The following is a 26,314-nucleotide window of genomic DNA, read 5'->3' as shown; positions in this document are numbered from 1 at the left end:
TTGAATCACGCATCTTAGCTCCACTTTATTACAACACCAAGGAAAGCGGTTGCAGGAGGAATGATACTGGAGATGAACACAGAGATAAAGCCACGCTCAGCGGCATGGCCTACACCTTCTACAGGGCGTGAGTGAGTGTCAGGGGCTCTGTACATGCATGTGGGGCTGCGGGGCGTGTGCTGTGTGCGGGTGATGGCTCTCGCGGATGTTTCCTTTCATTGCTTGACGGATGATGGTTGAACTCGGTGTCTCCCGGCAGACTAGCAAGGGGCTCCCCTGCTAGGACTGGGACCCTGCCTTCTTCTTCTGGAATTTTCTGAACTGGGACTGAATGGCCACAGCCGCACGTTCTGTCTCGGGCGCGTCCATGTCGATGTCAAACTCTTCTTGAACCTTCTTCTGCCCATCTGCAGCAAGAAAAACACAGACAGAGGCCATCACTGAGCCGGAAGCCGGCAGGAAGGCGGGCGGCCGCTCTGGAAGGGACAGCCCCCAGGCCGCCACGCGGCACGCCACCCCCAGCACACGACCGAGTGCACAAACCACTGTCCAGTGGCTCCTGTCCTGACCCTCATCCAAGTTGGCCGCCTTCCGGCCGCCCTATAGCCACACCTGCAAGGGGACGATGAAACTCAAGGGCACAGTCTCAGCACCTCCGACATTGTCTGCACAGTTTTCTGCTTCTCGTGCTCATGTTTTATAGACAGTGTTAGACATAGCGACGGTGCCGTTCCTTCCTCCTTGTACTTCCTGTGGATACAGTGTAAATGGTGCTACGGATAGTGACCCAGAGGCAGCAGATATCAGCTCCGAGTTAAACTCGAGTCTCTGTGTGAACTTTACCGCCAATGAGGTTTGCTTATTGAATTAAGGCTTCTGTTTTTATCACCGTCACAAAGGGAAGACACCGTGTGACCTTCACAGTTAGGCGGAACTTTCACAAGTCTTACATCTCGCTCTAGCGGACAGGCTCAGCAGTGTGTTGCTAAGGCAGAGGGTTTAACTCATTCACAGCAACGATGGTTGGAAACACCATAGAAGCCAAATCAGAGTGAACACATGAGCTGGTGTCCCTCGGTGCTGAGCACCTTACTTTTCGCCAAACACCAAAAACAAACAAGAAAAATGCTCTAGTCATGGAAGGGGAGAATCTTAAAACTCCTCAGTCCAGTGAAAGCGAATCGCCAGAGCCATCAAAGGCACCCAAGTTTTTTTAAATATAGAACTGGGCCCACCCCAGACTCGGGGCTCCCCCTCTGCACAGCCACGGTGGGAAGGGCTCCTGAGAGCAAGGCCGAGCTGGACCATCTGTGCCAAGAGGCCGGGCCCCACCGCCCACTTCCCCAGAAGGTGCTCCGGTGGCTCTAACGTGCAGCCTGAGTGGAGATCCAGCTCCTTGGTCTGCAGATGAAGTGACAAGTCAGGGCCTGCAGTCAGCTCGCGGCACAGCTGGGGACAGGACCCACATCGGCGCCGGGGCCAAGAGCCGCACTGCCGCCTGGGCTTGCGCCTGGAGCCCGGCAGTGTGAGGGGCACTGTCCAGGTTGGGGACGGGAGAATTGGGGACATGGAGACAGGACAGAAGGCCCAGGGGGAGCAGGGACAGGGCTCTAGTCCTGACTTTGTCACCAGGCAGCCTGAGTGCATCCTTTCACCTTCGAGGGTCCATTCATTCACTTCCTCTCTCAGTGACTCGGGATGATAATGTCCAGGCAGCCCAGGCGGTGCGGGACTCTGGGATTCCGAGACGTGAATCAGGTTGTTCTCTCCAGCTTGCTCAGCTCTCTAAACAGCCTCAGTCTCTGTCTTAGAGATGGATAGGTAGGTAGGTAGGTAGGTAGGTAGGTAGATAGATAGATATAGATAGATAGATAGATAGATAGATAGATAGATAGATAGATAAATGATAGATAGATAGATCGATGATAGATAGATGATAGAGAGATAGATAGATAGATAGATAGATAGATAGATAGATAGATAGAGATAGATGATAGATAGATAGATATAGATATAGATAGATAGATAGATAGATAGATAGATAGATATGGATAGATCATAGATAGATAGATAGGTAGATAGATAGATAGATAGATAGATGATAGATAGGTAGGTAGATAGATAGATAGATAGATAGATAATAGATACATACATGCATACATACATACATGCATGCATGCATACATACATAAGAGAGAGAGAAAATAGAAATTCTCATCTATTTCACAGGCCCTCATTTCAGAGGCAGCTGGCTGGGTGACTTTGCTTCTGCAGGTCATGGCACAGCCTCCTCTGATTTTCCCAGGGCCTAAGGGGTCCTGCCTGCAGCTCTGCAATCACACCTCCATCTGGGAGGAAAGGACACGGCTTTGCAAGCCTCGCCGACTGATCGCTCCATGACCTAAATCAGTAGAATTGTTTTCCTCTATCCCAGATTGGCTGCCGATGCCCATAAAAGCAGAGATTTTGAGTGCATGGGTGTCTGGGGACTACTGGGGGGCCATCTATTTTAACCCACGAGCGCCCAGGTGATACCTGGATGGTCTCCTGCATCAGGGAGCCATTCACACTTTGATCTACAGCTCAGGGCCCTTTCTTTGGGGAGCTCCTAAGGGTAGGATGGTCGGGAGGGGCAGGAGTTTCCTGAGGCACAAGTCAGTGCTGTCGAATGTTTCATGAGCATCAGCAGCCCTCGTGCTCACAGCAGCCCTCGTGCTCACGGCAGCCCTCGTGCTCACAGCAGCCCAGGTGCTCACAGCAGCCCTCGTGCTCACAGCAGCCCACGTGCTCACACAGCAGCCCACGTGCTCACACAGCAGCCCACGTGCTCACAGCAGCCCACGTGCTCACACAGCAGCCCACGTGCTCACACAGCAGCCCACGTGCTCACAGCAGCCCACGTGCTCACAGCAGCCCTCGTGCTCACGGCAGCCCATGTGCTCACAGCAGCCCACGTGCTCACGGCAGCCCTCGTGCTCACGGCAGCCCATGTGCTCACAGCAGCCCACGTGCTCACGGCAGCCCTCGTGCTCACGGCAGCCCATGTGCTCACAGCAGCCCACGTGCTCACGGCAGCCCTCGTGCTCACGGCAGCCCACGTGCTCACACAGCAGCCCACGTGCTCACAGCAGCCCACGTGCTCACACAGCAGCCCACGTGCTCACACAGCAGCCCACGTGCTCACAGCAGCCCACGTGCTCACAGCAGCCCTCGTGCTCACGGCAGCCCATGTGCTCACAGCAGCCCACGTGCTCACGGCAGCCCTCGTGCTCACGGCAGCCCACGTGCTCACACAGCAGCCCTCGTGCTCACGGCAGCCCATGTGCTCACAGCAGCCCACGTGCTCACACAGCAGCCCTCGTGCTCACGGCAGCCCATGTGCTCACAGCAGCCACCCGTTAGTACCAATGACATCCGCTGAGGCGGCACCTTCACACTAGGGACTATCACTCACGAGGCACGTTAGAGTCCCCAGTCCTTTTCCTCCCAGAGGAACCCTTGTGTCTACTGTGTCATGATCGCAAGGGGGACAAGTGAGCTTTGATTCAGAAAGAACGGGGAGGTTCCCCTTTATATTTGAAGTGCTGCCGCAGCCTGAAGTTTTAGAAAGGCCTGATTCATCTTTTTCTGTTGGTAATAACAAAAACAGCAATATGTTTTGACAAATGATAAATGAAGATGCAGAAAATTATGTGTATTTAGGGGCTATATAATAAGATAGTAGGACAGGCCATAAAAACAAATTTCACAATTATATCTTAAACTAATATCTTCAGCCAAAAGTGATGTCTAGATTCCTCCCTCGTTTGGAAAACGGGAGCGTGTCTGAAGAGCAAAGCACTGGGACGCCAGGAATCGCCACCTTCCGTTTATTCTGCAGTCGAGCGTTCCCTGGGGGAGGTCTGCATTCCTCCTTCCTCCGAGCTGGCCGGGGGCATCTGAGGCTGAGGAGGGGGACCCGGATTGTGGGGAAGAGACAGCAAATTAGATTCCGTGGCACAGGGTCCCAGGAGCTGGAAAAGCACAGCTCGGAGCACCCTGACTCAGCAGGGGCGAGGGATGACGCAGGGCGTGACCTGGAGGGACCACAGCCAGGTCCCAGCTTCAGGGCCGCTCTGCAGAGCCTCCGCCCTGCACTAATGCATGTCAGTGAGGTGCCTGCCGGGGCTTCCCTTCTGTGCCCTTGCGATGGAAACAGCTGTGTGCAAGGGGGCCCTTTAAGAGGCCCCTCCCCACCTCCCCTCCGGGACAGAGGCGGGGTGCCCACCGACAGCGCCAGGGACCCTTTCTGCTGCTGAAACCCAGAGAGATCTCAGCCATGTCTGCTGGAAGCAGAAGGGCGCACCTCATCCCCTCACCCCACATCACAGTTCTGCAGGGGCAACGCTACCTTACACCACTCCTTCCTCTCCTCCTGTCTGTGGTCCACCACCCACCGCAGTGTGAGCTCCATGAGGGGGAGGCATGGCCTGCCTTGCTCAGCAGCTCACACAGGGCCCAGCTAAGGTTTCTCAGTGTGTGTGGGGGGCGTTGGGGGGACATCTAGTAAGTGATCCAAGTCTAAACACAGGATGCGTCAACTACTTTGCAAAAGCTGCTTGCTCCCCAGGGGATCCGGGAGAATTGATAGCAAATTCCATCCTTCAGTAGAGGGTCTGGCATCCCTATTCAGGGCCAAGAACCATGCCAGGCGCTAGGAGAGAACAGAGAGCAAAGCCAACCCCTGCTCTCCTGGGGAATGGACGGTAGACCGGTACAGGCAGAAACGAGTAATGGAATTTCAAAAATTCCACAAATGAAACAGTGAGGACCGGGAGAGCGTATGTCCAGGCGGTCAGTAAGGCCTCGGGGAAGGGGATGGTGTGAGAAGAGGCCTCCTGTCCCCAAGCCAGCCTACAACCCCCTGCCCAGGGGGGAGGGCCACCGGGAGCCCATCATCAGCAAGAAACAACACTTTTTGAAAAATTAGTCTTCGCTGCTTGAAAAATTAGTCTTGACTTACACATTCACAATCCAAGTAGCAGACTTCCAGTCGTTAGCATAAATTCTTTAGAAATTAACAGACGTGCAGTCACCCACGGCAAAACAGAAATATTCATGGATCCTGAACAGCCCAAGATGTAATAAAATAAAAAAAATTGAAGCTCACATCACTCCAAAACATATCATATTAAGCTCCACCCTTGATTAAAGGGACTCAGATATATGTTTTGAGTTTATGATGATGTAAAGTCCTTGCCTAGAACAGTAAGTCATGAACAGGGGCTTACACACACATTCACACACACACACACTCATACACACTCACACTCACATATACTCACATACACACACACACACACACACACACAGTGGTAAAGGCTTTTGTTTACATATTTATAACTCGCAACATTTTCAGATTTATTTTACGGCAACAAATTACCTCCTGAGGCCTAATCCTATGGATCAGAAACTCGTGCCTGAGCAGTACATTGGCTATAATCGTCCTGAGTGGGAGTCTGCCTGATTAGGAGGTGCTATAAAAGGACCCACGTGCCGCACGCCACACAGAAATAACAGTCATTTAACTTAAGTATGCCTTGCAAACGGGGCATTAGAATGCCAAGGTCCTCAGAATGTCCCACCTTCTTTCAAAGTGGAATAGTAACGTGGAGAGAACTAACAGCTGTCACCTGTGTCGCTCTTGATATAGTTCAGGTAATTGACACCGGGCTTGCCTCCCCGCCTCTTAGCAGGGTGTCACCCTCTCCCGCACCAGGGCACCACCCAGGGCCACGGAGAGCCCAGCTGGTGTGATTTCCTCCACAAAGACCCAAACCCAGGCCCTCGAGGCAAGGAAAGCAAAGAGACAAGTAAGAAAATCAAGTAAGGATTGGAATTTTCATCCCTTAAGCCTCAAACTGGATCAAAATATACTCAGAGAACAAGGCATCTACTGTTGGAGAAAAGGTCAATCCCTCCCAAGGAAAAAAGTAATAAAAATAAATTTATAGGCCTCGCACCTCACAATGCACCCAGCACCGCTTTATGAAAGCCATGGCAAAACCAACACAACGCGTTCCTTTAAGAGCCAGGGATGCAGCCTGAGAGGTCGCAGGATCTCAGCCGGTTGCTGCTGGTGTGACAGTCCCTCCCTCGCTGCCCGAGGGGGTCCAGCAGGCGCCGGAGCCCGGCTCCCAGTAATGCCGCTCCTGCCTGCTGGCTCGGGGTTTATGGGACGGGGGCTGCTGGTGCGGAGAATTGCAATTTCCCGGGTCTTTGCTAAGCAGCAGAGATTAACGAGCAGGGTCAGGCATTAGTGGTGGCAGGCAAGGGCTTCAAATAAAAATGCAATTCCCGTTTCTGCTAACTTTCCATTTACCAGGTTCACACCTTCTTTGGCACTCACCGCTTTTTCCAGGAGATAGAAATCCTCTTTTGCCCTAAAATAGAGGTTCTCCCCCCACCCCCCACCCCCTTCTCTCTCTCTCTCTCTCTCTCTCTCTCTCTCTCTCTCACACACACACACACACACACACACACACAAACACACACACACCGTCTTCTCTGCTCACACCGAGCTTCGCGGAGCCCGATCTGGGAGGCTGAAGGCCACAGCTTGCTCCCAGCTCCCCTGGGTCCTCTGCTTCCCACGGTCCCGTTTCCCTGGTCCCTAGCTGCCTGCCCCTGGCTTTATAAAATGACTCCCCAGCTGTGATATTTACATCATCAAATGAATCCCTGGAAGAGGATGAACACTGATGAGATCAGATATCTCTTCAAATTCATTAAGGGAACAAAATAAGACAACGGCTGAATGAGTGGTTTTCCATCCGGTGTTAGACTTCCAACGTGTGACCCGATATGACTGCGTAAGCACCACTCCCTCAATTTTTCCATCAGAAAAACAGAATGCGCTCCCGGCTGTATGAGTCAGCTCAGGCTGCGGTAACAATGCGGCACGGGCTGAGCCGCCTGGACGACAATGTGTTTCCCTGCAGTTCTGCCGGCCGGACGCCCAGGATCCGGTGTCAGCAGGGCTGCTGCTTTCTGAGGAGGCCGCTCTCTCTGACCAGTGGGCAGCCGCCATCTCCCTGTGTCCTCACGGGATCAGCTCTCTGTATGTGTCTGTGTCCCAGTCTCCTCTTCTGAAAAGAACCCAGTTATACTAACTAGGAACCCTGGAACTCACCTTCACGGCCTCGTTTTAACATAATCACCTCTTTAAAGACTCTATTTCCAAATAAACTCACATCCTGAAATACCGGAGGGTTAGGGCTTCCACACATAAATTCTAGGGAGGCCACAACTCAGTGCATAACATAGTCAAACTGCCTATATTTTCTAGGGGGAGGGGGCGGGGAATGAAGGCAGGCCGATGAGGTCTGAGAAACAGGTTCACTAGGGAAGGCTCACATCCCAGTTCCGCCTGCTGGAGCGCGATCAGCTTCTCCTTTCTGAGGCTCCACTCCTTCCCCATGTCCGCAATGGGGATGGCAATGCCTCCTGGTTTGTTTCTCTCCCCAGGGGTTGGAGGGACGTGGAGAGGAAGCTCGCTGTGTGAAGGGCAATTACGGGGGAAGGGCTATTTCCTGAGATGGTGGCCCGCACACTGGCTCACCCCATACTCTCTCCTTCCAGCTTCTCCCCACCGCAGGGCTCAGAGGCTGGAGGTGTCCATCCCATGGTGTCCTGGGAGTAGGACTCGGCCACCCAGGTTTAGGGTCAGGCGGGAGCATCGAGGCAGGATCTGAAGAGGCAGACGTGAGCCCCGGGATGGTGGCCAAACACAGGGAGGCCCCACTCCCGGCAAGCTCCGGGGCAGAGTGGGTTTCCCTGGAGCACGGCCTGTGCCGGCTGCCACATGCCAGGCAGTGGCAGCAGCAGGGGCTCCTGCTGGCATGACCGAGGGGTGGGGTGCTTCCCCTGTGCATCGTCCACAGCTGTGCACGGTCCAGCCTGGGTTCCATTCTACCAAACCGAGCAAGCGTGGATTCTGTTGCCTGCACCACCATATCCTATGGGCCCGCCTGCGTCCCGGGGGTGTGGGGGGAGACCAGGATGCTATGGAAGGGAAGGCGTGACCCCATCTTTAGGGATCGGATCGAAGGCTGTACTTCCTGGAGAAAAATTTGAATGAAAGTAGGTAAATGAGGGCCCTCTCGGGGAGAAAATAATGTACCAAATGTTTCCTTCCTCTTCTGGGCACATGGAAATGCCTTCCCAGGAATGGGCATCTAACTTCCCGAAATCCATCCACTCAAAAGGGCCACTGCTTGCCCTTCACAATGCTGAGCAAGCAAGCAGGCACCTCAAGCTGACAGAGGAGTGAGAACCCAGAACCCCCTGACACGGTAGACCAGCCCTCCAGGGCAGCCCGCCAGGTATGCAAGTGCTCAGGAAACTCCTGAGCAGAAATGCGTGGGGGCCGAGTCTGCTCGTTGCCTCCATTAACCTCCTTTTTTTTTTAAGTTATAAAACCCCTGATTTGGGACTGAGCTGATGGTTCCCGAAACAAAGTTTTCAGCTCTCATGTTGTAGGTTGTGGCCACACAACTAGATTCTGGCCAATATGATGTGTGTAGAAAGAAAGAAATCTCCTTAAATGAAACCTAACAGACACCCTTTGCCTTTATTTCTTGTTTCTGTTTGCTTCCTGCTGGCTGGAATGGAGGTGTAATGGCTGGTGCTCAAGCAGCCATATTGGACCACGAGTTGGAAGTCTTACACCAAGGATGAAAAAGCATTCATACAGATGCTTCGTGCTCCTCGAAGCTACCCTGACTCCCCTCAACTACCTACCTCCAGGTTCCTTTTTTGTGAGAGAGGGACAAACGTTATTGTTTCAGTTCTTGTTTTGGGGTGTTTGCTTCTTAGAGAGGAACCTCACCCACTTACACATAGTCCATCTGAAAACATTGCATTTCAAGCTGATGACAGAAACGGAATTCTCCATGACTGTGCATAGGTGCATAGTATGGCTTCATTTCCCTCCCTTAACTACGTCAAAAATAATACACGAGACACTTTAAAAGGGAGCGGGGCTGCCACCCCAGAGGGACTGCCTGGCACGCCCTGTGCCTCAAACCCTTGGAATTCTGGGACAGGGGAAATAACACCTAGACTGGGCCTGAGCACCCGCGTGTCCTAAGTAACTTTGCAAAGATAACAAGAAAGCATATGACTGGAGGATGGAGGATGACAGAACTGCCTGGAAATTAAAGCCATTTAGAGTTAGCGTCACTATGTCACGGTATCTGCACCAAGAGCAGTGCCTTCTTTCTGTGGATGTCACTGTTCCCTCCCTTTCGCATAGGTCCCTACCCATCACTCTGCCTCCTCATCAGACCACCATTTCGGCTTCTGCCTTAATCAGTGCCTCCTGAACAGCTATTCTTTGACCTCAAATAGCTGCTTGTTGCCTCTCACGTCGAAAGGCCTCCAATCAGGCAATGGGGCTTTCCTCTGTGGGCGTTCAGGGACTACAGGTTTTCTTAGATGCACGGGGCTACTGGGCAGACGTGTCCCTGGCATATAGAATATGACTTTGGGTGAAAAGCTCTGGGTGACGCCTTGAAAGGGGTCTGGGAAACCAAGCCACAGCGGGGTCCACGCAGGGTCCAGCGGCAGCCGGGCTGAGTCATGCTCACGCTGCTCAAAATCTCAGACTCCAGGCTGCCACCACCCCGGCATCCCCATCCGGTCACTTCCCTCTCTGCACTTCTCAGGTGCAACAGAAAAGGGAGCAGAAATAGACAAGACCACAGACATCTCCGCCTTCCGTATTTTAAAATTCCCTTCAAACGTTCTGACTGCGGCCAAGGGCTCCAGTGGGAATGTCCTGAGGACAGGGACGGCTTCTGCAGAGGTGGGTGCCTGTTTGTTAACGTGTATTTTTGTGTGAACGAAGGTGTGCACTGGGTTCTGGGAACTGGGGGTTTGAGCTCCACGCACTCTGGTTTCTCATCCCACAGCCTCAGTCTCACACGTCCCTTTCCGTGTGTTTAAGGCAAAGACGCATTGCTTCTATCTGTTTCTTTTAAGGACACTATTTTAAGATCTCGGGCCAAGTACTGATTTGTTGGAAATAGCTTTTTAGAGGTGAGTCATCTTAAGCTTTGGGCTTTGCTAGTCTACTTACCAAGAGGCTGGGTTTACATGTTTGTAAAGAGAATAAAATCAAGTCCCCACAAAGGAGTAAAGTTATGTTGTCGTTCCGGACCAGGAAGCTGAGCCACCTGGGGGAGCCCAGACTCAGAGGACTAGCTAACCAAAGAGTGTGGCTTCCATTTTTACATTATTTAATAATAATGTTCTGACAACTGATTCCAAGAATAAATGGAATCAGAGTGCTTTCCAAGGCAGCGGCAAAGTTGTGCACCCGGCTGGTGTGCTCAGTGGTTGAGCATCAACCTATGAACCAGGAAGTCATGGTTCGATTCCCAGTCAGGGCACATGCCTGGGTTGCAGGCTGGATCAGTGATTCTCTCTCATCATCCATGTTTCTGTCTCTCTCTTTCCTTCTCCCTTCCTCTCTGAAATCAATAAGAATATTTTTTTAAGAAAAAGAAAAGTTGAGACGCTCCAGAAGAATTCAGATGTGGGCTATGCTTGCCCGAGGAGCCATCCCCGCGGTTGAACCGGGGTCTTTTATGTGACATTGTGGCAGGAGAGCAGGCACCTGCCCTCTGTGCACCCAGCAGAGCCCCCTCCACAAGTTCTTACAGATCCAAAGTAAAGCAGAGTGCTTTCATTTCAAGAATTCCAAACACTGGGAAATTTCAGTGGCAGGCAACGGGATCCGAAATCATTCCATTTTGAAATGGGTTTGTTTGTTTTTTAAAAAGACACATAATTTCTCAAAGGACCAGCACTGAAATATGCCTTGGAGCACTCTAACGATTACCAGTGGTTATAGAAGTATTTCTGTCTAGATCAGAAATGTAAGCAGTGATACAATACCCATTTTTGGATGCTATAACTCGAGGGAGCATTAATAGAGGCTGATGTCAAAAAAGTGATGAGAGAAACCAATTTAGATAGAAGGTTAGGAGGGAGCGTCTAACATCAGTCTGTCGGCGGGCGGAAGTGTTCCCCAGAGCAGTCGCATCTGACCTTCCGCCAAAGTCGTGTTCAGCTGAACTGAAGAGCGATACGCCCGGGGTTGTATTGTGCCAGCTGTGAATGGCCAGGGTGCCTAACAGGCGCCTTCCAGCCCACCTACATCATTGGCAGGATCTGAGGCTTTCGTTCAACTTTAAGACATGTGAACAGGACACGGCTGGACATCTTATCTGCAGGTAGCTCACCACTGGGTCTTTCTAGGAACCAATTCTAGCTTTGCATGAACCAATCTGGCTCATGATTTCAAAATTATAGTTCCACTCCCCCGTGCATTGCCTTACTTTAAGGTGTTGATGGGCTGGATTTATAGAAAATGCAAGGGAGACATTTCAAGAAGCAGCTGTAACTCACTGTGCCATTGCCGTGGGGCGGGGGTGGGGGGGGGGGTACAGGCTGGCAACATCACGCACAGCTCCAATCTTTCCTCATTTTGTTGAAATACGTTATTTGTTATCACACGTTCACAGCCGGTAACAGTCCTATTCAGATTCTATCCATGTGCCTCTCCCCGCTACTGCCTCCACCAGGAAACAGCCTTCGATTTCTCCTTTGGACTCAGCCCCCATGCCCTCGATATTGTCAGAAAATAAACTCGAAAGAAGCCAAATGTCTTATTTGTGTCCCGGGCCACGGACAGCCACACAATCCTCACGTGTCAAAATCAGACAAGAGCCTAAAGACGGCATCATCCCACAATGAGGAACCGGGGCCCAAAGAGATGGATGACTCACCCCAGGGTTAACCGCCGGCAAATGGCCAAACCACAGGACCGCAGGGACTGGGGGCTCTGGGGACTCCTCCTCTGCCCACCCCCCCGCCCCGCCTTCACAGCAAACAGAACAGATGTGGTTCCGTGCCTGACCGGCCGAGCAGCTCAGAGGCCCTGAAACCAGGGGAACGGCCTAAAAATAAACCCACTAAGAGCAACCCACTAACGTGCCAGGGCGCGGCTGGAGAGGAGGTGGCGTGCTGCCAGCTGATCCCTGGTTAAACCCAGCAAAAGTCTGACGCTAAACGTTTCTCTATTTTCTCCTGAAATCCCTAGGAAACTCTTACTGAGTACGACTACCTGGGAGGACCATTTCGAGCACTCTCCTGGCCAGAAAGGGGGTGTCATCTACACCAGCAACTTCCTGGGCCGGTTCTGATGACCGCCCGTGTGGAAGCCCAGGGTGGAAACGCCTTCATATGGACGGTGGGGGTGGATTTGGGTGAGTGCATGTCCATTCGCACTGCCTTTGCCTTACAACCGGAACCCTGGAGTCTAAGCAAGGTCAGAGGCATGACCTTGATGATTAGCAGAGTCGGTGATGCTGTGCGTGGGACGCGGGTTCTGCCGTGCAAAGGTCCTGGTGCACTCGGCCCTGCGCTCCTGTGACAGGAGGAGGCTGACATGGGAATGTCAGCGTCTCCCACGGGAAAGCGTCTGTCTGATATGGAGGAGACTGTTCTCTAAATGAATGCGGAGCGCTGTTCAATTTTCAATTACCTCGGGGTCTGGGCGGGCGGAATGGGAGAGAGAGAGGTGCTTTAGGAATACTGAAGAAGCCACTTGCCGAGCACAAAAACAGCAGCAGGCTCTGTTGCGCATAATCGTAAATTACTGAAGGAGGCTCTCGCCAACGCGTGAAGGCGGCCCTGTGGCTGTCTCCCCGGCCCCTCCCCGGCCCTGACCTGCGTCTATGGGATCAATATGTGTTTCCGCTGCTCAATGGTCACTCAGTCCAGATCCCAACAGAAAAAGGGGCGTGGCAGCTGGAACGGATGACTGTGGCCAGAACCCACAGACTGGGGGGGGTTGGGGGAGGGGGGGCGGTTGGTTCGTGTTTGGGGAGGAGGTGGGTAACCTTCAAGAGGAATATAATGTTTAGTGACTTATTACATTAAATCTATTAATATGCAAGTAATTAGCCTTCTCCCTCATGACAAGGGGCCAATTGCTATAAAAAGGGGAATGATAAATACTTCACATTAATGCTGGGAAAAACAGAGTTTATAAATAGTTACATTCTAAGCTCAGTAATCCCACAATACACATTATCCTTCTCCCTCCTGAATGTTCAAAGTGTGGTTTATATTAAAGGGGGCCACGTCCTCACTTTTTTAGGGCATAGACCCTGCCTGAGGTACCCAAGAGAACCACCTCTGTGGCTGGGGAAGGACAGGGGTGAAGATTTGGGATCTGGTTTGTACGGAATTAAAAGAACGACATGGTCATTGCTCGCAGGTTTAAGCAGCTGGTGTTATAGTCACAAATCTGAAGTTTTTTTGTTGTTTTGTTTTTTAAATACTTTTTTTAAAAAAATATGGTTTTTTTAAAATTGATTTTAGAGCAGAAGGGAGAGGAAGATAGAAACATCGACATCAACAGAGATCGGCTGCCTCCTGCAGGCCCCCTGCTGGGGATCAAGCCGGCAACCCTACTTGTGCCCTCACCAGGGTTTGAACTGGGACCTCCTGGGGCATGGGTCACGCTTAACCACTGAGCCACACTGGCAGGCACAAGTCTGAAGTATAACTCCAGGTTGTGAAGCTGGGGACTCCGAGAGGGCCCTAGTGACACCAGATCTGGTCCCGGGGGCCTCTCTGTTACCACAGTTAGCGAGATATTAATGAGGGGAAGGAAGCAAAGGGTTTGCTTCCCCAGGAAGCTAAGCTGCACACCCCAGGGGATGGGATCGTAGCATCGTCCCTCCAAGGGGACTAACTCCCCTCCCCGTTCGATGGTGTGTATGGGAGGCGGCAGCAGGGGGAGGTAAGGACATGCTCAGTAAAGTCAAAGTGGTGCAGGGTGCGTGCTGCCAATCTAACCTGGAAAAGGAGAGTTGGCTCCGGGCAGACCCCCATGCAAGCCTGCTGATGTTTGGGAAGTTGACCGGTTATTTTGGAAAAGCTCCTGGTTATAATCCCAGGAGACAAAGCGCTGTCGCTCCCTCGGTGGCCTGCACCGGCCGCTCGCCTGTTCTCTCTCCATAGCCAATAGCCAAGTGGCCTGGCGAACTCCAAACGCAGGCTTCAGCGGGAGCCTGGCTACCACAGCACAGTCCCAGGTGCTGGGACTAAGCCTTCATATGGCCCAGGCTCTCTGGACATTGCCTCTATTTCTGGCCCTCATTTCCATGGCGAGACAGACAGAGATGGGCCATCGGAGGGGCATCTTTTATTTTGTGTCACAAATAAATCTTGCCACCAGACCGCATCCTCTCTGTGGGTCCCTGGAAATGCTTTTCCTCGAGACACCACAGGAATCCCACTTCCACGGCAACATCTCCAGCACAGTGGAGGCCCACGGTAGCATCTCCTGCATCTCGTATCCGGACCGCTGGCTGGAGACAGCTCAGAGCTGCATCCATCCCAGAGCAACATCAAAGCCCCGGCCAGGTGACCACGATTCCAGGCCTCCCAGAATACCTGGAGTCACCCCCTTTCCTGTGGCCAGGGTGGCTGGGCATGGCTTCCTGCAGCAGCTCACGGCAGGGTGCATGACCACACCCCCACCCCTGTTTGGTCCCTGGGGGCTGGGAGCGGCTGTACCTCCCTGCTGCTCTGATAAACCTCACTTTCAGGGGGAACTGTGCCTGCTCTGCCCCCCCTCCCCCATCCATTTCCCAGTCGGCTTGGGCCCCAGACTGTGCACAGCTGTATCCACCCTCACTGCCCCTCCTGGCTACACTCCTACTAAGCACCCCCACTCCTGTCTTTGGCCACCCCCTTTTCTTCCTGAATGACACCTGCAGGGGGCTGGGAGGGGCTCACTCACTGCCTGGAGCACACTTAACCTTCCCGGGACAGCCTAATTGCACTAAGAATGTCAAATATGTCGTCTTCCAAACTAGCTCTGACAGTTCTCCTCCCTTTAAGAATATGGAGCCAACCCATGACCTGCACAGTTAAAACAAAAGGAGGAGATTGATGGACGACTGCTTTTCTGTTTTGTTACTTTTCTAAAACCACTCTAGAATTCCTACACAAAAATTTTCCCTGCTTTGTCTTTGTAAAGCTGCAATCATTTATAGTATAAGAGGCGACATTTTTTAATTAGGGAAGCCTGAGAGGGGCTCGGGGTAAGCTGGCCCCAGGGCCTGGGGAGAGAAAGGCGCTGGCAAGAACCAGGGCGATGTTCAGCTCTGGGCCCCACCCCCGAGCCGCTGTCCGCCCTCTGCCCCTCTTCCTAGGCCTCACGCTGTGGCTTTGCTTGCGTTTGTCCCATGGGTGGAACTAGAGGCGATCAGAAGACAGAGAGGGAGATCTGGGTATTTATTCCCTGGCCTCCTTTTCTGCTAGGGCTGCCAGATAAACTACAGGCTTTCCAGTTAAATATGGATTTCAGATTTTTTTAAAAAAATTAAAACAATGTTCAGTATCAGGATGCTCCAAATATTCCATGGGACAAATGTGTACTATTAAAGAAAAACGTGGTTTCGCTTACCCAACACTGAAATTTAACTGGGCATGCATGTTTTTATTTGCTAAATCAAGCAACCCTAAAAGTCTGCACAATTGCCCAAAGCTCAGATCTGTCCTTCCCCAGAGGCAGCCCTGTCAGGCCGTGCCTCCACACGGCATCCCTGCCCCCCTTCAGGCCCTGCCACTGCTGGTCTGAGGTGCTGCCGTTCTTTCTGAGTTTCCCTAAGCCCTGCACACGCCTTTGTAAATGGTCCCTTTGGTGGTTAACCGGCCTCAAAGTACTCAGGTGGCCCGGGCCCTCCGTTTCCTCCCAGGACCATGGCTGATACATTCGCCACTGAGGTCTTCCAACTCCACTCTGCCAGCATTTTCCTTTGAAAATATCCCCTCGCCAGCTCGCTTACAATCTCCAGCACCTGTTAGGTGCTCGGCAAATATTTCTTAATTGAATGAATGAGCAAAACAAAGCTAGAGTCCATAGTGTTTTTGCAACATCACGTTTCTGGTTATGAAGGGCCTCAAGGTCTATATCCTGAAGAGGTTATATTCTAACCAGCAAAAGGAGAGAAAAACAATCGAGGCATGAGAGGAGGGGACCAGCCTACGGTACGAAGAGGAGAGGTTTCTCTATGATCCAGGTAACTATGGCCCTAGAACGAATTACCCCAGCACATAGCAGCCTAAACGAGTGGTCGGCAAACTCATTAGTCAACAGAGCCAAATATCAATAGTACTTCTTCAAATTAGACTCGCCCAGGCCGAAAACCGACTTCTGTGCATGGGCGATGAAGTTTCAATCGCACTGTATGTGCGCCCGCCTGTGGTATTTTGTGGAAGAGCCACACTCAAGAGGCCAAAAAGCCGCATGTGGCTCGCGAGCCGCAGTTTGCCGACCACGGGCCTAAACACAAGAAGTGAGTATTCTCTCCCCCGTCTGTAGGTTGGCAGGCTCCGCTGGCCACTCTGCTGAGTCCCCCAAGCAGTTGCAGCCAGATGGCCCCGGGGTTGGGGCACCTGCAGGACCTTGTCCCACCTGCCTGCCAGCTGGGCCAGGGTAGCCAGCACGGTCACCGGCTGGTTGGGCTGCTCCAGGTGGCCAGCTCGGACTTCCTACAGCCATGATGGCTTCTAGGGAACGGGCTTCTCCCACTGCACGGATCCCAGAGAGAAAACGGGAAGCTGCCCAGTTCTTCAGGTCTGGACCCAGAAAGTCATGTGCCTCCCTCTGCATTGTGCTAGCGGTCTGCGGTGTCACAGCCTGCCCCCACGGCCCTGGGCAAAGGGACTCGGAACCGCCCCCCCAAGGGCCAAAGACTTTGTAGCCACTTTTAATCCCCTACAAAGTATGACTGCAAACCAGAAATCCCACAAAATTACAACCGATACACAAAGCACTCCGGGAATATTCCCCAAGTCCATTAAAAAGTACGGAAAACCAGAAAGAGCAGGGCAGCTTTATGCCCCTTATTTGGAAAATTAGATTCAAATTAATTTTCACGCCAAAAAGCTTCCAATTATCTGTTGTGCTTAAACCGAGATAGCAGTTTAGGACGTGCTGGGGAAAAAATAATGCTTTGGGAAATAAATGCAGTTTTGAAAAAAGAAGTTTGTATGTGGCACCCATCACGGCCGTCCTCACACGTGGGCAGGGCCCCCGCTCAGAAGGCCCAGGCCTGACTCATGCTCCACCTAATGACTGCTCAGCAGAGGCTCCTGTGAGGGGGGCAGAAAGGGAAGGAGGGGCCCTGAGGGGGGTTGTTAGGGGCTTGTCTTCCTGAGCAAGTGGCTGAGTACAATTGCTCCGGTCTCCAGAGGGAGCAGGAAGGCACCTGCCGCTGGAACAGAGCCACAGTGGTGCCCCCAGGCTGCTAGGCCAGGTCTGCGGGCGGGACCAGAAAACCTGCCATCACAGTGAAGTGGTGGGCAGCGCAGGGATGCAGGCCATAGCATCGTGATAACTGCACAGCGACGGACGGTTGTGGACCGAGTGGTGATCACATGGTGAGGTATGTAAATGTCAAGTCACTGTGTTGTACACCTGAAACTAATATAACATCGCGTGTCAACGATCGTTTAATAAAAAAATGTTTAAAGAGGATTCAGGGCCGATCTGTTCTCCGCTTGCTCACGGTGATGGAAACTGGCCCCTTCCTGAAACCAAGGAGAGGCCCGCTCAGGAGGAAGTAAAAATTGCACTCGGAGCAAATAGCACCTCTTCTGGACTGAATGGTCTACGTGGAGCCAGATCTTCAGGATTCGTTAGCCGGGTGGGACACGCCCCTGTGTTCCTGACAACAAAGGCTGGCGGAACAAAGGGGTCAATAGTGTTGGGGGGAACTTAAGCGAGCTCCTAGCAGGCTGCCCCCATCTCTCTGTCCGCTCCCCCACCCTTGCACTCTGTTCTGGAATCCTGGCCCAGAGCTTTTTGGTGAGACACGGGGAGACTTCTGCCCCCTGATCTGAAGCAAGTCCTGTGGTGGCTGCAAGGACGCCCCAGAGCCGTTCCCAAGGGACACCGCGGCTCCGCGTTCCCTGGGAGACTCGGGTGGGAGAGCAGGTGCAGCCCGAGGAGGGAGTCCAGTTTCTGAAGACAGTGAGGCCCACTCTGCGCAGGAACATCCTTTCCCAAGAAGCACGAGCGCTTCCGCGTGCCTTCCCCAGTGGGGTGATCACAGAGGACCCCACTGAGAGGAAACCCCCATCTCTACACCATCTCACCACGCAGGCCAGGCTGAAAGTCAAGCCGGTTCCCTCTCCTGCAAAGCTGCCTGCTGTGCAAACTCACTCTATAAACAAAATTATGAGCGTTTTACCTACTTACAAAAAGTAAACCGTTGCCACGCCCTTGAAAATAGTATGTCCATCTAATAATTGATAAGAAGAAAATGGAACAGTCCAACTTCCTGGTGTGGGCAGGACTCCTAAGGGTAGGGTTGTCATGTTCTTGGTCTATCGGCTTCATAGCTTAAAAGATCTTAAATGACAATTTTTAGCATAATTTATCATTTTAGCTTTGCACTAACGCAGAAGGGCCTTCTCCGTATGATATGGAACAAAACTCTATCTTCAGTTAGTCTAAATTTATCCAATGTTTAATCGAAAAAAGAAAGAAGGAAGGAAGGAAGGAAGGGGAAAATATATGGATAAGCCCACAAATTAACATATGGCTTGAATGTTTTAGTTTTAAAAATTACCATGGCTGCCTTAGCCTGTTGCTCAGTGATTAGAGCACTGGCCCTCAGACTGAAGGGTTGTGGATTCAATTCTGGTCAAAGGCACATACTTCGGTTGCAGGCTTGATCCCTGGCCCTGGCCTGGGGCACATGAGGGAGGCAGCCAATCGGTATGTCTCTCTCAAATCGATGTTTCTCTCTGTGTCTCTCCCCCTCCCTTCCACTGTCTCAAAAAAAAAAAAAAATCAATGACTAAATATCATTGGGTGAGGATTTAAAAAAAAAAATTAGCATAGCTGTCCCTGTAACTCCTCTGGGGTCACATGTCCTTGCCAAAGGTGAGTTAATACATTGCGGACGGATCGCGAGAATTCTCGCTTCATATTACACAGTGTTTTACAAAGTATCACACTTTAAAAAGATATTAGCTTGTAAGAACATGTAATAAATAACGTCAAAATGCAACGGATATTTAATTTTAAAGCGGGCCTTTAACACTTATGTAAAACGTTTTTTGTACTCATTCAATAGAGACTTACCTGGCCACTGGGTAGAGCTAGCAATAAAACTACTGGTCCGCAATGTGTTAGGTAGGTTGCTGAGATAGTGGTGCTGGTGACTACATTTTCAGCTTGGCCAAGATGTAAGCCTGTTACCAGTTCCTTTCCATGGGCTCTGACCACAGCCAGCCTAGCTGCCAGTTTACAACCAAGACGCCCGGGGCAGCGGGCACTCAGCAGAGAGGGCAAGTGAAGGCAGGCGGGTGTGATGAGCCCGAAGGCCAGGCAGCCAAAGCCCTCCTCCTCTGCTTGGGGTGACCTGGGGGAAAATCACCTGGTTTCCCGAGGAAATGTTGCCTGGCAGGGCCTCCCCACCCACGCTCCGAGTCTGCAGTGGAATCAGGAGGTTGTGTAAGAGCGTTCTCACTTATGCACTGTGTGCAGGTGCAGAGAACGGTAACGGGCGCAGGCACAAATCTCCACGCCCACTGACAAGGTTCCACGCGTGCTCGGCGGGTGAGAAGCACCGCATTTACCAGGTAGTGCCTGCACACGGAGGTTATCTAATGCTCAACTAAAGGGCAGGAGAAGAACCTGCTGTCCTAGCTGATGTTGATGCTAACACATCCCCTGTCAGCACCAACTCCCAAAATAGCTTCCACACACACTCCTCACTGAGCAGGATTCCCACTGACCAGTTGGCGTGGAGACCCTGATGCTTGACGGTCTGGCTTTAATGAGCAATTGCTATTTCGTTCTTTCCCCATCTGGGTCGATACCACAGCAACCTGTGCATTCGAGTCTTCCTCCTGGAATATACATCCTTAGAGTGTTCCCAGCCAGCAGTGCAAAGGACATAGCCCACTGTAATATGTGTTTCATCCACTGCTGTTTTTACTTTTTTTTTTTTTTTGGTTGCTTCAAATACTGAAAAAAAATTCAAAAATTAAAAAAGGAGAAAAAAGGGCCAAGAGACCCAGATGGAGACTGGAGTCCTTTGACTTTTCTCCTCAAAAGCTCCACGGGTCTGCGGTGCTCGCAGCAGCACGCAGGGTGCCAGCACGGGCGGGCCCTGGGCCTCGCGGCTGTATTACAGCAGCCGGAAAAGATGCAGAGCTCCTGGCTTGGGAATCCCGGCCTTAAAGATCCATCCTTCAGGGAGGCCGTTCCCACAGCCAGACGCAGTCGTGAAGATTTTATTTATCTTTTAAATATATTTGTATTGATTTCAGAGAAGAAGGGAGAGGGAGAGAGAGACAGAAATATCAAAGATGAAAATCATTGATCAGCCACCTCCTGCATGCCCCAACGCTGGGAATCAAGCCCACAACCTGGGCAGAGGCACCGACCAGGGATCGAACCCTGACCTCCTCATTCATAGGTCAACGCTCAACCACTGAGCTACGCCAGCCAGGCCAGTCCGTGAAGATTTTAAACTGCACGTGTCTGGTACATGCTGCCTCTCAACATTGCCAGTTGCCTTTTCCCTTTTCTAAGAGGCTCAGCTCAGAGCAGGGAGCTCCCACCTAAACTCCCAGTGCAACTCACACAGAACTGGCACCTTAGGCCATCCTTGAGGACGAGAGCTTCACAAACCCCTGCACACGCAGCCTAGAAAAGCCGAGACTCTGTTGCAGGCTGTGGGCTCCTCTCTGCCACCGTCCCTACCTGAAGCAGGACCAAGTCACGTCACCGCTTTAGACAGATCCATGGCACGAGCCCGCTGTAGCCTCTGTAGAAATTGCACTTCCTCCTCTCGCCGTCCACCCCAACCTTCCGGGCTCAGAAGTAGGACAGCCAGGCCCAGCCCTGCCGGAAGCAACCTTCTCTCTCGGGCCTGGCAGCGAGCACTCAGTCACCACCACCGTGGGTTCCTCCTTGCGCCACGCTGATCTCTCACCTCCCACATGAAACCTCACCCACGCACTTCCCCAAACCACAGAGCAGTGAGCGAGCAAATGGGCCCAGGCAGCATCTGCCCACGTGGGGTCATAGGTACTGATAGGCCGGTCCATCAGGCACCAAGGATGCCAAAGGGGAGATTTTTAGCATCTACTGGCTGATCTGGAGCCAAGGAGGGTGTGAGTACAGTGCTTGGGGAATATTGAGTTTTATTTCTTATTGGAAAAACCATGCTCAGATTAATAATAATTATCTATCTGTCTATGAATCAGGTCCTTCTCAATCAATCTCTCCACCTACTTGACAGCAGAAAAATACATTTACAATATGTGTCTGTGTGTGTGTGTGTGTTGCACCCTCAAATCTAAAGCTGAGATAAACTGCTATGGCTTTGGTTTTATTCAAAACAGCATTTCAGGTTATTCATTGTTAGCCATCATGTCATTCTATCAAAGCAAACTAAATCTATGTGCTCCTAGCAGCTCCCCACACCTGCTAGAAATTTCTCAAGACAAAATCTGTGTCCCAGAAACATGGGCGCCCCTAATCCAATCCAATGCCTGAGGTTTTGATCAGCAGCTCGCACCTCAAAGGAACTGCCACTGCCCTACGCCCCACCTTTAGCTCAGAATAGCAACAGCCTCTGGGCATTGGCCAGCAGCTGGGACCGGAGGGGATTCTTTTACTAAAATCAGGTGCAGCTCTGCCGTTCACCTCCGAAGACAGAGGCTTTTGGAAACAAATGTATCACCGCTCACCACGTCAGGAGAAATCCATTCCCGATTTAGAAATTCAATTTCGCTCGGCTAAGCCTCCCAGCCCTGAAAGCGAGCCCGTCGGAGGCTTATTATTCATAAATCTTTCCCGGGGATTGGAATCCTCCCAGCAGCCACTTCCCTCCTGTGTTTTTCTATTCTCTGTGTCCATAAAAAATTTAACTCTTGGAGTCTCTCTGGATGCCCAAGTTTCAAGATACGGATCAAGATATCCAGCAAAATAGTTGTGGTGCGAAAAAAACCTTTTGACCATCTCCGAACTGAACATGGGCAATGCAGAGTCAAGATTCAGAAGGTTGTGTCTGTACCTACGGGCACATTGGACTTTACCAGGGGAGGAGCTGCAGCCGGAACTGGGAACTATTGTTTCGCTCAAGTAGGGCATTATGTCAAGAAAAAAAATGAAATTCCTGGCCTAATCAGATAATGAAGGTGCTTTGTTCATAGGGGAATGAAAATCTCTGAGCCACCAAGATCCTAATGAATTTATTTTTTAATTAAAAAATAATAACCCTATATAGGGTGTCCCCAAAAAGTGTATACACACTTAACAGCTGATAGCTCAATGGATGTTTCTTTCTTTACAGAGTGAACCCATTGGAATGAATAATTATTCAAAGTGTGGACACCCTGTATTTCTAAAAAACCTATCTCCAAGCCACAGAGGAGAGGAGAACACCTGAGCTGCTGGACCGTGTATTCAGAGGTTGGAAAGAGAAAAGGCATTCTGGGAACGGGGTGGATAAACGTCATATTTCACATCAATAAATACCATGGCAACAAAAACAAGAGTCTAAATTCCCAGCCAATGGCCCTCTTGAGATGATATTTAATATAACAAAATGCCAGCAGAGCCCAGGAGATCCCTCCGGGGTTGTAATGGATCTGACGTGTGTCTTCTGCGACCCAAATTACAATTCCAGGGCACTCCTAACGCGCTCCATCGTCCTCATGCTTTAAGTGTTAAATGGAGACCTAAACTACATGTCTAATATTTGAAATAAGAACACTTTGCCTTGTCGATGACTAATGAAATCCGGGACTAATTGACTACTTACGATCATCTGACTGCTATCCAAATCTCATCACAGTTTAATGCTCTGTGCTTCATAGATCTATTCTCCTGGGTGCCTGCTCCTTCAACACAGGTGGGCAGCTTCATTTGTATTAGTAGAAAATATACATTAAGATAAAAGAGCTCTCTAGATACCTGTGATAACACAGTAAAATAATCTGATTTTTGATGGAATGTAATATTAGGTTGACTCAGAAATTCCAAGATGATCTTCTCATATTATGAGTTTAAGAATAAGAAATTAAGCAACTTAGATTTTTAGAAAAATGTCTTTAGTTCACTTCCAGACGTCTTTACCCCAGTCTTTGCTGGGTTGTTATTGACTGTTGCCTTCAAAGGCCATGTTCTTCCCCTTCCTGGTCACATCCCAGCTCTTTCACACCAAGCCTTAGTTCCCCATCCATAAAATATGATCATTCCTACAATTTAAGGCCCACGTGGAGGCTGGCGTCCCAGGACACAAATAATCCGGTCTCTACTACACCCTTTCAGTTTGTGTGTACGACCACAGTGACACACACAGATCTTTACCCCTCCCCTGGGGCCAGCACTATGCAGATTTGAAAACATCCTTTAAGGAGTCAAGCACTTCACAGTTTTCAAAGCACTTATCTCATTTGATCTTATTTTGTCCTCACAACAACTGGGATGGTTCTCACCAACCCTAATGAAGAAAACAGAGACCTATATTTGCGTTGTAATTATCCTGTTGCCCAAAATGGGAGTCCTCTTTTGGGGGGGAACTTCTTACCACCGCATTTAGCTAGCTCGGCTTCCTCTGTAAAAGCAGACCGTGGTGCTACTGAGAATTGCTAAAATCCTCTCTACACCGAAGCACAGACATGCAGAGTAAGCTGATTTCTGTGGGAGGCAGGATCCACGCCTGCCGTGGGCCCTGAGCTGCAAGTGGAAAAACAGCAGGTAGCGGGGCTCCTCGTGTCGTCTTACCGTTTTCGCCAGACGTCTTGTCTTTTCCATTGGTTGCTCCAGCACCTTGTCTCTAAAGTATAAAGGAAAGAAATTGTTATCAAATATATTCAGAATTGTGTTGTCTCTCTTATCATTTCAAGTATCTCTTTCATTATATCAAGTCTTATATTACTTTGGCTCAGGTGGTTAAAGCAAGGCGCTCCTGAGACCAGGAAAGGATCGACCTAAGAAAGGATCTACTGAAGTGGCACAGGATGCTTCCCTTGTTCATATCAAGGGACAGCAGATGAGAGACTGGTGCTGATGGAGCATAACCTCATTGAAAATATGAGGGAAACAGCCAAGTGTTTGTGCCAACTGTGAGAAGATCGGCGCTGTCACCTTCATCAATGGTGGCCATTACACTGCTATATTCTCATTCCAATCACAGTGTCCAATTTCTTATTTAAATAAATTTTAGTCAACCAATATATCAGGTTGATAGTCACATGTTCCCCTATTGTTGAGTTACTTTTCTATCATCGATTATGCCTCCCCTCGTGCATTTTTATTTTACCAGGTTGACCAGAAGTATGAATATTTCGTGGTTGGATTTGCATCTTTGAGCAAGATGGTCTGGGGGTGAGGTCGGGGAGCTGAGTGGAATACACAGGTAAACACATAAGCCTGCTTCCTCAAAGCTTATTTAGCTACTGCTTTTTAAATAACATGATGGTCAGAACTGTAGGCCCTGGAGAGCGAAGTATTTTGTCAATCAAAGTTTCTGGTAATTATCAGAAAATATGCTTTAAGTTGAAAAGGATTGAAGAGATGTAAAGTCTCTAACTTTTAGGTGAAAAACAATGAAGCCAGGCAGGGAGACTGACTTGTCTAAGGTTGCAGTCGAGACTGGAGACTGGCCTTCCTTGCCCAGAGGTTCGGTGTGGTGCGGGAGTTGTCACTGTTACATAACTATCTGCGTGGGACCTTGGAAGGAGAGGCAGAGCACTGGGCTGGGAGAAAACCATACGGGTGACTCCTGCTAAGGGATGAAGGTGCCCTCAAAAGTTATATTTTGGTCCAAGATTTCAGCCTAAAAATAATATCAAGAAAATAATAATCAGTTAATCAGTTTCCATTAGTATTCCATGTTGTCATGAGAAATTCCCGGGTCCTTAGTCAACCTTAAGTGAGAAAATGTTGCTTTGGAGTTCTGATTAGTGTGAATAAATAGGGTGAATAATAAAGAGTCGTGTTAATGAAGTTAACCATCCTGTGTATGCATATTGCCTTTGTAGATGATAACCCAAGAGAGGCAAAGTCAAGTCTCCTGTTTATTACCACGCCTACCACACGCACACGCACACCCCACACCAGTCAATGTGAAGTGCAAATGCCCACCCAGGTCAGGGGGTGCCCTGTCTCATTCTGAGAGGGGGAAACCACCTCTCTCTGGCAGGAAGTGGAAGGAAAGGTGACAAGTTGGAAAGTTTACATAAATGTGGGTCCCTTCTTCATATTTTAGAACATGTTGCATGTTCAGAATGCTGGGTCTTTCCTATGTTCCTATGGAGGGAGAAGTTTGCAGGTCTTAGCCAAACATCATTTGTTCTTCAACACACTCCACTGAGGTCCCCATATCGTGGCATCATTATCTAAACCTGTAATGTTCAGCCTCTTCATTTAAACCAAATCACACATTTCTGAAAGATAGATTTGCAAGTAAAAATGCCCCTTTCTTCTTGCCTGTGTTTATTCTGATGGCTCCCCTTTCACACACAGAGGAGGGGGGTAAGTTCACTGCACTGGATGGAAATCTCATCACCATTGTGGAGGCCCAGCAGCCGTCTCGGTGTTCAGACCCTCCCCGTCCCTGCATTATGCATCGATGGCTCATTAAAACAAATCAAATTCCACGAAATAAAAAGATAGTGTTCTAGAGCTGAATAAAGTCAAATTAAATGGCTTACAAGTGCAAAACAGGCGCACACTCAACCCCACTGTCTTCAACTACCTTAGGCATTGACACCTTTCAAATGTCATGAATACTTCATTTCATAAAAGATCACCTTTTAGAAACCAAATGATGTGCATGCGGGGGACAAAAAGGAGTCCTTTTTCCAGGATTCCTAAGACAGGGTTTTGTGTCAGGTCTCGTCTGATGGAGGCAAAATGCAGCTGATACATGTCATAAGGAGATGGTGTCTCGGCTCAGAAAATGATCCTGACAAAAAAGAACTAGTCATTGAAAGCACCTTTTTTCAGAATTCTGTGAGACCTAGTGGCGTTTTTAAGACAAGGCTGAGAGCAGTGAGGTAATTGTCCAAGAGCTTTTCTGTTGCTGGGCTCTTAGTGGTCATCTCCCATAATTGTTATCACCAGGTGAGGAGGCTGAAATTCCCCGGTAAATGAGGAGAGTGAAAGTCAGGCTGGCGTTGGGCTGGCCACAGCTCACACATGCCATGGCCA

The 26,314-nt window shown here is 50.4% G+C and overlaps 1 protein-coding gene across 1 annotated transcript; it reads right to left on the bottom strand.

The window, feature by feature from the left end:
* On the bottom strand, positions 1–24,891 carry LOC111822967 (calmodulin regulator protein PCP4). The gene is made up of 3 exons (XM_014446294.2): positions 24,733–24,891; positions 23,885–23,936; positions 1–407 (listed from the first exon to the last, which is right to left on the bottom strand). Exons 1-3 carry the CDS (start codon positions 24,871–24,873, stop codon positions 280–282), a joined length of 321 nt encoding a protein of 106 aa, XP_014301780.1. The 5' UTR covers positions 24,874–24,891; the 3' UTR covers positions 1–279.
* Positions 24,892–26,314: the final 1,423 nt, after the last annotated feature.

The sequence above is a fragment of the Myotis lucifugus genome, unplaced genomic scaffold (assembly GCF_000147115.1).
Source record: "Myotis lucifugus unplaced genomic scaffold, Myoluc2.0 scaffold_522, whole genome shotgun sequence".
In the NCBI taxonomy this organism is placed as follows: domain Eukaryota; kingdom Metazoa; phylum Chordata; class Mammalia; order Chiroptera; family Vespertilionidae; genus Myotis; species Myotis lucifugus.
The sequence above is the reverse complement of the archived record's forward strand: the minus strand, read 5'-3'. Positions and strand labels throughout refer to the sequence as shown.